Source organism: Caloenas nicobarica, chromosome 5 (assembly GCF_036013445.1).
Source record: "Caloenas nicobarica isolate bCalNic1 chromosome 5, bCalNic1.hap1, whole genome shotgun sequence".
NCBI lineage: Eukaryota > Metazoa > Chordata > Aves > Columbiformes > Columbidae > Caloenas > Caloenas nicobarica.
The window spans coordinates 1,446,112-1,459,567 of NC_088249.1; the positions used below are offsets into that span (position 1 = coordinate 1,446,112).

Sequence of the window (13,456 nt, forward strand, 5' to 3'; positions counted from 1 at the left end):
GTAACGCATAAGAAGCTTTTCGTAGAACAGAGAAGTATGTTAGAGAAAGAAAACGGTGCGCTCAGATAACAGATGTGCAATATTTAGAGGTGGAGTTTGTGCTGAGATTTGGAGAGGGGGGAAAAAAAAAGGCATTTTTTTTAATTAGAGAAAATGGGGTCGGTGCTCTGAGGACTCCAGCTACAACACTTAAGAATGGAGGGGTGCATTGCAAGGGTTTCCATTTGTCACCTGCTTTATGGGTTGTGAATATATCGGTTAAATGTTAATTTGAGAGAGCTGAGTTTTGTGAAATACTCCAAGTCGTACGCAGATTTATTTTGGCCACGATAAGATGCTGTCTATTCCCCAGGGTACCTGAACTGCCACGGTTCTGTACCAGCTTTGCCACTTGCTCCATTTGCGGAGTTTCACGAAGCCCCTCGGTACCTCCACGAGGAACCCAGCAGAGCCCAGGGGGTTCAACTGCACCCAAAAAACCCCTCGTGCTCCTCCCAGGTCCTGGGCCGGCGCAGAGGGTCGGGCAGATGCTTTTGGCAGCTGAACTTCCAAAATTATGGCTTACACTGCGTACCCCTGCTGCAAGTGCTCACGTTTAATGCAGTAACATGATTCCAGAGCAGCTGTGAAACAAGCCATGTTTAACTTTGTTCTAAAGCTCATTTCTCTTTTTCGACTCAAAAGAAAACAGAAGTCATTTCAGAAGCAGAAAGGGAACTGAAAGTTGTTTATTATTAGATACGTTCTTCTGGTTATCGCACTTTAGAGATGAACCAGCAAACAGCACGTCCAAGCTCATGGAGGGAACTGGTTTTGACAAGTAAATTTAATCTGGATCAAGTGAATCCATTTTACAAATTCTAAATACTTAGTAGCAGTCATGTAACAGGAGAGGATGTTTTCATGGTGCAATTGAATTTGTTCGGTTGACAGACTGGAGTATGTTTGGGTGCCGTGTTCTGAGGCGATGTACGAGTATGGAATACATGGTATAAATGCTGATTATTTCTAGGAGACTAATTAGAACTTCTCCATGTAATTAGAAATTTCATTTGATTGCTAAAAATCAGTGTGAGTCTAATCCTGCAGTTATCACAAAATGAAGGGTTTGAAAAATGATGAATACTGCTCATTTCTAGGTGGACTAAACAGCAGTTCCCCAGGGAGCCATTAAAAGACGGATAAATACAAGAACTCCCTGTCATGTAGCAAGAGACTAAGAAATTCATGTAAACAATAATGATGTGTTTTCTTCCAGGCACTCAGATTCACCTTCAACAGCATCTTCCTTGTAAGTAAAACTATTTCAGCCTATACATAGAATTAGAAAACTCTGAGCTATTAACTTCAAAAATTATTAACAACGTAAGGACTCTGTAAACAAAAATTTCAAGAGGAACCCGTGTTCTGCTCTTAGCCCTGAAGTCACAAACCAGCGCGTGGAAGTCGCAGTGAGTATCAAACAACACAAAGAAATCCTAAAAGAATTCCAACTAGTCCAATTCGTACAGCAGAGGGTTCTGGAAGGCGAGCGGGCAGCGCGTGGTGTGATCCCCGAGGATCCTCACGCTGCCGTCCCGCGGGTTCAGCTCTCGCAGGACCCCCCCGTCCCCCCGTGCGTTGTCCCCATCCCTGTCCCCTCCCGCCTGTTCTGATTCTGTGGCCACTTCGCCTCCTGTGGCAGCACCTTCTGAATCTGGTTCCTTTCTCCCACATTCTCGGGGAACCGCTGAACTGGCGTCAGAAGGTTCAGGCTGCAAACAATGGTGTGAACTACAACCTACTTTTCCTATTGTTTCAGCTGTTGTGGGAGATGTGGAAGTTCTGCTGGTTTCTGTAGCGCGTTCTCCTTTGTCCGCGGCAGCCGCCATACAGTTTGTTTCTGCGTTTGCTTGGGGGTTGTCACCGTTTGTCTTTTCAGCGAGATCCCCTCCCGAGCTGCTGAGTTTTTCTTGTTTTCCATCCTGTTGAGAGCAGACTGTTTCCTGCGGCTGTCAAGAAAAGAAACGCTTTGTTTTACAGCTGAAACGGGCTGAACACGCAGAACTGCTGTGAAGACAGGCCAAGGTGCTTGTTCCTCCAACACCCACCCCCTGAAAGCCAAGTCAGCGCCATGCTGAGGTTTTCCTGACCCTGTCCCTCCCCTTTGGCTCCCGAGGTTTCCTCTGCGATAGGAAACGGCCACGACCTCCGTTGTGATTAACAGCGGGAAGAGCCGGCGAGTCGCCGCACCCAGGCTGTTTGCTGGAACAAAATCGGCCGAGGGATCTGAACTCTCCTTGCAATAAGTGTGTTTTAACCTCGCAGCTACGGAAATTACCACCCTGTCATGTACAAAAGGGGTGACTGGGGAGCGAGCTGTATTTTTCACTCGGCCTAAGGGGTTTAAATGCAGGAGTTGCTGCGGTTTGACTCCGGAGAGGATGAACGGTGAGACCCGATGCTGTCTAAAGAGCCGTTTCCCAATTTACCGTTAGCTTTAGCGAAAACCAGCTGGTAACTCGTGTGTCCCTGGCAGTGGATGGTCAGGATCAGGGGGGCATCTCAGCTGGATTCATGGATCCAAAGACTGAGTCGCTCTCACACCCCCAGCCCCCTCTGACCCCCAAACCACCGCTCCCTCCAGCCAGAACCAAAAGAAACACCAGTAAATCCTCCTCAGCACTGGAAGATCCTCCCACATGAACGTGTAAGTGAGTTAAGACACCTCAGCCTCCCTTTGTGAGGTACCAGAACATCCACATTTGCTCTCCACCAACCAAATTTTAAATTTTTACACACAATCCACACTAGCTACAACAGTTAGCCTGCCGAGCAATGCTGGAGCTGGTGTCTTTAGGGTGAACTCCTTGGTGCTCCAGCACAGTTCCAGAAGTCGCTGCTTCACCTCAACTTGCTTTCCAAGGAGCCACCTACACATTTACTGTATGTACAGTCTCAGTTTAGGGCCACAGAAGTAACCTCATTGTTCCTGTGTATTATCTTCCTTTAAGAACACTTTTAAATGAATTTCTAATGCAATGTCTACCAAGAAATCATCTTTACAAAACTAGAATTTTGCTTTCTTCATCTGTCCATCTCCGATTTTGCAAAGGGAGGTCACTGTAACCTGTGCCAGCCCTCAGACACGGACTGCCTTGGGTCCCTCTCCGATTCCCGCTCCCAGCAGCCAAAATCCCCCAAATCCCTCCAGGTCAGTTCACTCTGGACCAAACACCTGGAAAAGTGTTTGTGCAAAAGACAGCGCGATTGAACCCTGAGCTCCAGTACATGAACCCAAACTTCTGAGTATTTGAGGGTCATGGGTCATTCCCTTTATTCCGGTTTTGTTCTGATGATGTCTGCCATGATTTTGCAGCGCGTGGTCATCAGCTCTGACCTGAAGGCACTTGGGGTCTGGATGAGGGATACTAGGTAGTTATTTAGTCTTTTTTTTCTTTTAATACCATGCCATGCCACGCTGTATTCCTGCATGGAGGAAGCACCACCTTGAACTATAGTATCGCAGTTCTCCATCTTCCCAACGAAATACAGGAGGTTTCAATCCCCCAGTCACATTAAATGGCACAAACGTGAACTTATGTTTCTAAAAACTGACATTTAGACTTGCAAATACCCCCTACTCCACCGCTTTCCCTGCTGTATTGGGACAAAACAGGAACAAAGGTGTTTCGGTCAGGTTTGATACGATCTCGCTGGAGTACATTAATCAGTTGGCAATACATACGAGTGCCAGGGAGATCCTCACCTGCAACCTCATCTGCATTCTGTCCTCAGCAACATCGAGCACTTCAATTAATGGCTGACTTTCCAGTGCTGATTGGGAGCAAGAGGAAGGGCAGAAAACCCTGCCTAGAAATCCATCAACGTTTTCTTCACTGACAAACAATCTTTCCTGGAGAAAAGAAAGAGCAGGTTATGTTCTTTTTGTACTTTACTTCATGGAGCACAAAACTCACTCCAAAGCCAGGACTGATTCACAACAGAAGTTTCGCAACACACTCGCGTCTTGATTTTAGCTGATTTCAATTTAAAGTACGGACCTGCATCACGCATAGATAAAAGAAATGGATTTTCTCTCTTTTGATATGTGACTCATGTATAGACTTTGACACCCCCTGAGGAATGATTTGCACCAACAGTTCAGTGTCTCCTTGGGCTGTCACTGCAGGATCTTTGAACCCTCAGCCTTCAGGACCAGACTTTGTAAAGCAAAAGCTACAAAACACACAAGACAATATCCACGTCACATCCATTTTGAGAAGCATAAACCCCAGCTGGAAGCAGCAGAGAGGTGTCCAGATTAAAGGCGACAGCCTGGGACGTGTTTTGAGGCTGTTAATATGCAGTTCACAAACAATGCGAAACATGTTGCTACAGGTTTAAAGATTCAAATCAGTCACAGCTAATTAAAGGTCCTAAAATATGTCCAGGAGGGGCTGTTTCATAAGAATTACAGAGCTTGCCCTGCCCTCATATTCTTCCTCAATCATCCGCTGTAGGCTGTGGGAAAGGACAGACGTTGGCACAATAAAAATGCCCTAACCTAGAGGACTATTATGTTCATGAATTACTTTTCCTGATTAACAATGAACTGCTTAACTGGACATAACAGGGAAAAGTTGCAAACCTTCTACTTTAAGTCGTACTTCTGAATTTCTCGGTCCAGTTCTACCCTCTTGCCATCCCAGTAAAAGTAAAATTCAGTTATCACTGACATCTTGCGGACTGAGAAGCAAAAAGGCAACTCTGCACATTTCTGACCCCCTGGGGATGTCGCCTTATGCACGGCCAGATGCTGCATGGTGTCTGAGGCACAAAATTTAACCGTCATCCTAAAAACAAAAAAAGAAAAATCTGTATGGGAAAAATAAAAGAGCGTCCTATTTCTTCACTGTTTAAATAATTGGAAATCATAATATGAAAAGTGATTGAAGAAAAAAAAAAAAAAAAGAAGAAAAAAAAAGAGAAAAAGCAGAAGAAAAAAAGAGGCCAGTGTGTGTTGCTGTTTTTCCTCCAAAATAACTGCTACAGGATCTCCAAAACCTGCTTGGGAAAAGAACCACTGTGGGGTTTGGGGCTCAGCAATCTTCCTCCAATACTCTCTCCTGGACTAGTGAGACTATGAACAAGTCTCTTTGCCTCCTTTTTCCCCATATAAAATGAGGAAAACAATTCTTTTTCTGCTGAACCTGTGGGGTTTTGTCTAGAAAGAGCAGAAGCCTTTTGCGAAAGGATTCTCTTACTGTGCATTTTTGCTCTTAACAAAGTTGGTCCCTGACCCTGCTCGTGTTCATAAGCAGCAGAACCACAAAAAGAAACCACAGGTACAGGAATTGGGAGAGGAGATGCTTGAAAAGCCAACAGGTAATGAAAAGCTTTCCGTTAGCTCTAAACGTTGCAAATCGCATCCTTAGATCGCTTTGTCTGAAGCAACAGGAGGATATTTTACAGGAGGATAAAAAGTAACCGCTCGCCATGATGTTCCCATCGTTTTGACTAATTACTACAAACCAACTGGACCAGGTTTCACACCAATGCCGCATTCCCAGAGCGCTACACTTTTCATTTCAAGCAAGCATTTAAAATTTTAGCACCGCGCTACCCAGTGGGCTGCCATAAATCACGGCACAAGCGGCGCTGTTCGTTATCAATATAATGATTATCATTAGCCTGCTCAGCCAGCCGCTGTAACTCAGCCTTTGCATTCACCGTGAGCATACACCGAGGCATTTATGTTGCTGCAGATGTTATCAAAGCACAGACCTTGGCAAAAACATGATTCAGGAATTTCTTTTAAAGCCTGTTTGCTCTGGCTTGGAAGAGCAGCAAAGGACAAGCATCTGCAGATGATTGCAGGGACCCTGTGAAATAATCCCTCAGTTCAAACAGTCTGTTTTCTGGTATTTATGATACTCTCTTAGCAACTCAGAAGTAAATTTGTTTTTTCCCCGCACATACTGTCGTTTGCTGTTTGGTACCCTGTGGTTTTTCCCTGTGACTAAACTGAGAGCAAATTAACACAAACGTTAGCAGGAATGACTTTGGTTCCTGTCCCCGCAGCTGTCCTTAACGCTCAAATGTTAATAGTTTGTTCTCTATCACTTTACTCAAACTCGTAGTTACCATCCAGAGCTACCTGTACTGCACCTGTACTGGGAGTGAAAGCTTTTATAAGGTTTTCATGACTGCAAAGATTAAATGGCTCAAAAGAAGCTTTCATGAGTTTAATCAGTAGGTTAATAATGTTTCCTGACATTTTTTTTTAAAGTACATTATTCCCACAACGCATCTACCGGTTAAAGGCTATTCAGAAATCAGTTTGTTGTATAGCAGAAGCAAACTAATAATGTTTCTTACTGTAGTTTGGGAAAGAGATTACTCCAAAAAAAAAAATCAGACAATAAGTTTGTTCTGTTCTCCGTCCTCCTCTGACCTCCCAAAAAACTTGCCAAGAGTCCTGAAATGCTGAGCGCAGAATTAACGGGACCAAAAATAAACTGCTGTAGGATTAAGCACAACGGTCCTAGTTTCTGTCATAGTGACCCCTAACTATGATATTAACTCTTTATAGTAGCTTGGAAGTTGAAAATCATAACCCTGGCTTTCAAAGAAAGCGTGTAGCACAACTCCAAAGAGCCAGCACGGGATCTGCCTTCTCAAGACGGACCGGACAGCACATACACGACAAATATTCAATGAGATAATGGGGGGATTAATTACAAAGCCCGCCAGCCCCTCTGTTGTAAAGACAACTAAAAATACCTGTATTAAGTGATCCTCACAAACAGCACAAGTCATGCTTAGCTCAAACCATGAACCAACCAGGAATGTTTAGTATAATATTATTCATACTGTAAATGTTATAAAAAGAACCTCATCTCAATGCATAGTAAAGCAAACATTGCTCCCTGCTGTTCTCTGGAGCTCTGGAGGGGGGTTATGTCGTTAAATCTTAATATTCTCCATGACAGAACATGGGGTTTTGTTATAATACAAAAGGGATGGGCAACCCAACAACCCCAGGAGAGCGAAAAACGTCACTCCAGTCCGCTGAGAAGGGCAGGAAGGATGTGGATCCACATGAAAGGGAATTATTACTTCAACCAATCTTCCCTCTAAATCACATGAAAATGAGCATGCATGACCCCAAAACAGCCGGCAGAATTCATTATCCACCAAACATTTCACACACCAGTATAACTGTGGCTCCAAGTCTCAGTAGTTCAGATACACCCACCAGGAAACTGGGGTTTATTTCTGTTAAGAACTGAGCATTTAACCCCAGGAGATCAAACACTACAAGACGCTGCTTTACAAAGCCACGATTTCAGTAATTTCCCAGCTCTGCCACAAACCAGGACATTCTGGGACACGCTGTTCTTGGAAACCTTTCCTGGCAGGCTTACAAATTTTATTGATGATTATTTCACTCTCAGCCGTTCTTTTTTCATCATTTACTCCCCAGGCTCTGTTGTCTCCAAACGAAGGGGAATTCTCTGATGCAGGAGTTTCCCAGGCCTGAGCTCCCAGGATTTAAACAAATGGAATAAGAAATGTCACAGGCGTTAGTGGATGAACCGCGTAACAGAGCAGCTCACAGCTGGTCCTTCGAGGCAGAAAAGTCAGCGTTGTGTGGCCTCTGGTGCAGTGACTGAGCCAAGGCCAGCGACAAAAGATAATTTTAAAATCCCTGAAATATGTGACCCCAGTCCACAAAGTCCGAAGTTACAGGATCTTTATTTTTATAGGGTTTCTGCTCAGCATAAATCTGTGCACGTTACGGTTTAGCCAAGGAGCAAAACTACTCAGAGAGAAACAGAAGCGATGGTTGCAGCCACTGATAAGTAGTTAGGGCTGAGAGTCAGCAAAGAGCCGGCTATTGTATGGGAAAGCGGTAAAATCAAAGCAACATCAAGAGCTCTCAGACAAAGGAATCCTTGTGATGACACGGTTAAAGTCGCACTGGAGAGACTTGCTGAAAATAAGCACTTGCTGGGGTGGGAATTCAGGCTGCTCAGCATCTATGGAAACTGAGCTCTAAATAGATCATCTCTCGGCATGGGGATTCAAATGTATCTGACTCGACAAAAGGAAAATCAGCCCTTGAAATTCCGTTTCAAGGATGGTGTCCCAAGGACAAGCCCGACGCAGTCTTCTGCCAATACCTGTATCAGACCAATTTCCAAGCAGACAAGATGCCGGTGTGATAACGGGACCATCACAGCTCCCCAAAGTGATTAAACAGGGTGGGTGCGTTCCCAAAACACTTCAGATGGAACTTCTTCCAGATCTCAGAGCAGGAACCGTAGCTCTGATTTACAGAACGAGATCCAAAGCGGGAAAACACCAGAGAGGACAGCAGGGAAATGGAAGAAATCAACAGAAGTAGAAGAAAAGCCACCACGAGCAAATAGTTAATGGACAGAAGACAGCATACAACAGCAGTTCTAATTAAATATTAATTTTTCTCGCTTCACTCTGAGTGAACGCAGCTATCAGCGCTGGCACAGGCACCTTTGGGAAATTAAAAAAAAGGCAAACAGAAAAAATGACTTCCTATTATTTCAATTTGCAGGCCCGGTATCCAAAAGGACCGTAGCCCTGAAGAAATGAATCTTTTTCAGCCTGCTACGTGAATGAATGGCTGGGAGGCCTATGACTAATGCCCAGTCTGCTCCTCATCCTCCTACTCCACCCAAAAGATTTTGCAATATGTAATAAATTCAGCACATTCAAAGATTCTTTAACTCACAAAACAGTAATATTAACCAAACTCTCACTACTAGATGGCCTTTAGCGACTTTCAATCAAAAGATGTTCCCTCAATCATAATAATGAAGGCACATACCAAACACTTTCAGTCATTACTCTGAGACCAAAGTGTGTGGAAATGTCCATCCATCACAGTACGAAAGACACTGCAGCAGAATTTCCTGTTCCCAAACGGAATTTTCAGCCATATCCCCACACAGAGTCACAGAAAGCTGTTGTTTTCCATTCTACATTCTCTGATTCTATGGTTAAAATCTGCATTTAGGCCTGCACGCCATAAAACAACAAGGAAATGCACGCACACGCCACAGCGCATGATGAAAGAGATTAATATTCTGTTCAGACTATCAGAAAAAGCGGATAAATGCCTGTAGTTTCTAGTCCTGCCTTCTGTACCTATACAGAAAACAGGCAGTAGTTTGCACGACGGGTTATTTGATGTCACATCGGTACCCGTATTTGATCACACCGATTAACAATAATGCCAAATATTTTGTGGTCCCGTTTGCAGAAACTCGCAGGCTCACGATCCAGTAAAAGCGAAGGAAATACCCTGGAAACAGTTCGATGTAGGCGGTTCTCAATAAATTCATCATCTTTGATACTTACCCAAAACTGTGCTAGTTTTGGGTTTCTGATAAAAAAGGCAAGCGGCCTGCTCAATGGGAAATAAACCGTGATGATTCAGCTGCACATACACTAATTGGATAAATATCTTTCAGAATCATGCAGTGTTTTCTAATTGTGGGGATGGAGCAACTAAGATACTCCAAGCCGCCCTCCCAGTGGAAATACTTTGAGCCTGCCAGTTTTCTGGACTTGCACTCCCATGGTACATCATCCAATCTGTAAAGGGTTTTATTCTAAAATAAAAGACAAACTCAAAATCACGGGGCTGAAAGGTTACGCGAGAATTGTGCAGGCTTAATCTCTGCTCATGATAAGTTGTTTGAAACTCTGAGCTTACAGAAGAACGTACTTCTCCACAAAATGTGTGTATTTCTTGACAGCAAGAGTGCCACAAGGTGAGTGTCCCTTTGTGGGGACACTGGCAGCTCTCAGATGTGCCACCCCAGGGAACATCGCTGCCTAAAGGCCCATAAAATAATAAAACCTCTAAACTAGAATCATATTCAGACCAGTACAAAGATGAAGAACTAGCCCAGCAAAATGGCAACGGGCAGCAATTCACAGTTGCTGTTTGCTGGCTGAACTAACGGGTGTTCCTCAAATCCAGCCACAGGTACACGCCACGCACACGTCTGCATTTCCTCACACCGCACACACGTGTGTGTTATAAACATCTCCTTTCTTCATGTGAACGAGCAATTTACATGGTCCTAAAGGCTGCTAAGGACATAGCACAGGCTCTGTTTTCACTTATCAGCTGAATTTCCCTTACAAAAATGCAAAAAGTCGGGAGACAAAAGTCATTTCAATCCCCTGAGGGGAGACCTCCTCACTCTCTGCAACTGCCTGAAAGGAGGTTGTAGCATGGAGGGTGTTGGTCTCTTCTCCCAAGTAGCAAGTGATAGGACATGAGGAAATGGCCTCAAGTTGTGCCAGGCGAGGTTTAGATTGGATATCAGGAAAAATTCCTTCCCGGAAAGGGCTGTCAGGATTGGAACAGGCTGCCCAGGGCAGTGGTGAAGTCACCATCCCTGGAGGTGTTCAGAAGGCATTTAGATGAGGTTCTTAGGGACATAGTTTAGTGCTAGAGGCAGGTTGTGGTTGGACTCGAAGACCCTGAGGGTCTCTTCCAACTGAAATGATTCTGTGATGAAGACGTCAGCTCTGTGATGTGACCCCTGCACTGCTCGTACGAGACCAGCGCTAATCAGGCCGTTGACCTTCCCCTTCGGGAAGCGGTTTCCGTCACTACCAACTCCTTCCAAGCTCAGACCGATAACCTGACACCTCCCTGAGCCACCACTCACACGGGGATCCGAACAGCACAAGCCAGGGAGCCATTTCCAAGCCGTTTACCTGCAGAACGGAGGCGTCGAGGCCGAAGCAGAACTTCTCCCAGGGCCCGGCGCTCCCGGGGGCCTTGGCCAGCACGATGGCCACGTTGTGGGCAGACACGCTCACGCGGGTCTCGGGGGACGCCAGCCTGTTGGCAGGAGGGAACTGTAGGAACAGGGCGAAGGTGTCGGTGTCAGTGCTGAATCGCAGGCTGTAGTGGTTGGTGCCCACGTCCCCGCTGAGGCTCTGGGGCTGGATGGCGGGCACATGGAGGAGCAGGGTGAGGGACGCCTCGTCCTGCCGGCACTGGAACGGAGGGCACATGGCGGCCCCGGGGCTGCTGGAGCCCCGGCCAAGAGCCACCTCGCCGGGGCTGCCCTCTGTGGCCGGGCTCTCGGGGGGGCACGGAGGGGCGGCCCCGCTGGGCATGGCCGGCTCGGGGGTGGCGCTCGGAGCGGGGGAAGCGGCGCCGGAGCGGGCCGGGGGCGGCTCGGCGGGAACCGGGGGAGGAGCCGCCCCGGGCTCGGCGGGACCCTCGGCCCCGGGCTCGGCCGGACCCTCGGCACCGGGTTCGCCGGGACCTTCCACCCCGGGCTCAGAGGGATCCTCGGCCCCGGGCTCAGCGGGATCCTCAGCACCCGGCCCGGCGGGACCCTCAGCCCCGGGCTCGGCCGGACCCCCCGCCCCGGGCTCGGCGGGATCCTTGGCCCCGGGCTCGGCGGGATCCTCAGCACCCGGCTCGGCGGGACCCTCCGCCCCGGGCTCGGCCGGACCTTCCGCCCCGGGCTCGGCGGGACCCTCGGCCCCGGGCTCCTCCGGCCTCTCCCCGCCCGTGGGTTCCCGCGGGCCGGGCCGCTGCAGCACGGGCAGCGTGACCTGCAGCTGCCGCTGGGCCTTGTTGAAGGCGGCGCGCCCGCCGCTCTCGTCCACGTCGTAGGGGAGGCGGAGGCGCAGGCGGTAGGCGGGACGCTGCGAGTCGAGCCGCAGCTCCCGGCCGCGGATCTCCAGCTCGGCCTGCGCTGCGGAGCGGAGCAGCGGCAGCTCCACCGTCACCACCAGCTCCCGCGGCACCGGGCTGGGCGCCGAGTCGCGGGAGCAGCGATAGTCCTGCAGGTCCACGTACGAGCGGTGGCGGATGCTCCAGCGCGGCGTGGTGGGGCCGGCGGGCGGGGCGGGCGGCGGCAGCGGGTTGTGGCGGGCGGCGGGAGGCGGCGGGCCGGGGAAGGGCGGCAGCGGGATGTCGCGGGCGGCGGGCGGGGCGGGGGCGCCGCCGGGCAGCGGGGTGCGGATGACGGGCGCCTGCGGGACGCCCTTGTACTTGGCGCGGCGGAGCACGGCGGCGTTGGCGCGGTCCAGCTGCACGGAGCAGTGCCGCTCCACGGCCTCCAGCGCCGTGTCGCTGAGCAGGCGGCGGAACCGGGCGCTGCGGGCGGCCAGGCGGAGAGCGGCCGGGTGGAAAACCACGTCGTAGAGCAGGCGGCGGTGGCGGCCGCGGCCCAGCTCTTCGCGGCCCGGCGCCAGGCTGTAGGGCAGGGCCCAGCGGTGGCCGCCGGGCTCCGGGCGGGCCTGCGGCTCCGCGATGTGCGGGTTGCTGCAGATGTTGATGAAGCAGCGGCGGGAGCCGGCTTGGCTGGTGCGGAGCACGTAGCCCGGCGCGGGGTGGACGAAGCGAACGTCTACACCGCGCTCCCGCTCCAGCGCCGCCACCTCCTCCTCGTACAGCCGCCGCTGCTCCGGGTCGGCCAGCTCCGCGGCGTACTCGGCGAACAGCGCACGGAACTTTTCGTCGCGGAAGGCCCGTTGGAGCCGCTCGGCCTCCTCGGCGCTGAGCTCCAGCTCCTCCAGCCGCCCCGGGCCCGCCATGGCTCCGGCCCCGCCGCTCGCGTTGCTGTGGAGACGCCAAACAAGATGGCGGCGGCGGCCCTCCGGTCGGTTGCTATGGAGACGCAAATATGGCGGGAGCTCTCCCAGTGGTCTTCCTCACTGGTGTGGCCGCCGTTCTGCCCTCGCTGAGCCTTTCTCCTCCTTTCACGCTGCCTCTGAGCCCTCTCTCCTGTCTTCCAGGGGAGTGGTTCTGCACCATCTCCCCTCAGCCCTCTGCAAGGCCCCGCTGTCCCCCCAGCTCGCATCTGGGAGCTGGCACTGCCTTCCCCTCCTGGCTGAGGGGCAGGAGCGCGTTCTGCAGCGCTGGCACGCTCCTGCGGTTCGGGTTTAGATCCTCTTGTACGCAGCATCCGCCCGCACCGCTATGGCAATGGCCCCTGCAGAGCCCGTACCCGCTGTCGTCCTGACCCCTGAGCCACAGCCATGTTGGTGCTGGCACAGCGCGAAGCGGCTGTGGAAAACAAAACACACAAACAAAATGGGAATCCCCTGTCCTACATCTGATCTGGGCGCTTTGGGTACCACCAGTGTGCTCCCCTGGTCTCGATGCCTGCGAGTGACTAGAGCAAATTTTTCCTTAATTTCATTTCGTAACACTATCCACAAATAAGTTACACTGCTCTCAGTAAATAACACCTCACAAATCTCCTTTAAACCTTTCCTGCCCAAAACAAAAACCCCAGCCCACATTTCCAGTATCTCCCATAGATAACTAGCTATCAGCATGGTGAAAGGCAAACTTCTCCCTGTCTTTAACCTTTTTTAAACAGTATTTCCTGTTCGATATACACACATCTGGTTCCTCCAGTTGTGTTCTTTTATTATGCTTTGC

The 13,456-nt window shown here is 49.7% G+C and overlaps 1 protein-coding gene across 1 annotated transcript; it reads right to left on the minus strand.

Moving 5' to 3' along the window:
- Positions 1 to 745: 745 nt before the first annotated feature.
- On the minus strand, positions 746 to 12,603 carry DNAAF2 (dynein axonemal assembly factor 2). The gene is made up of 3 exons (XM_065635487.1): positions 10,762 to 12,603; positions 3,749 to 3,895; positions 746 to 1,991 (listed from the first exon to the last, which is right to left on the minus strand). Exons 1-3 carry the CDS (start codon positions 12,601 to 12,603, stop codon positions 1,494 to 1,496), a joined length of 2,487 nt encoding a protein of 828 aa, XP_065491559.1. The 3' UTR covers positions 746 to 1,493.
- Positions 12,604 to 13,456: the final 853 nt, after the last annotated feature.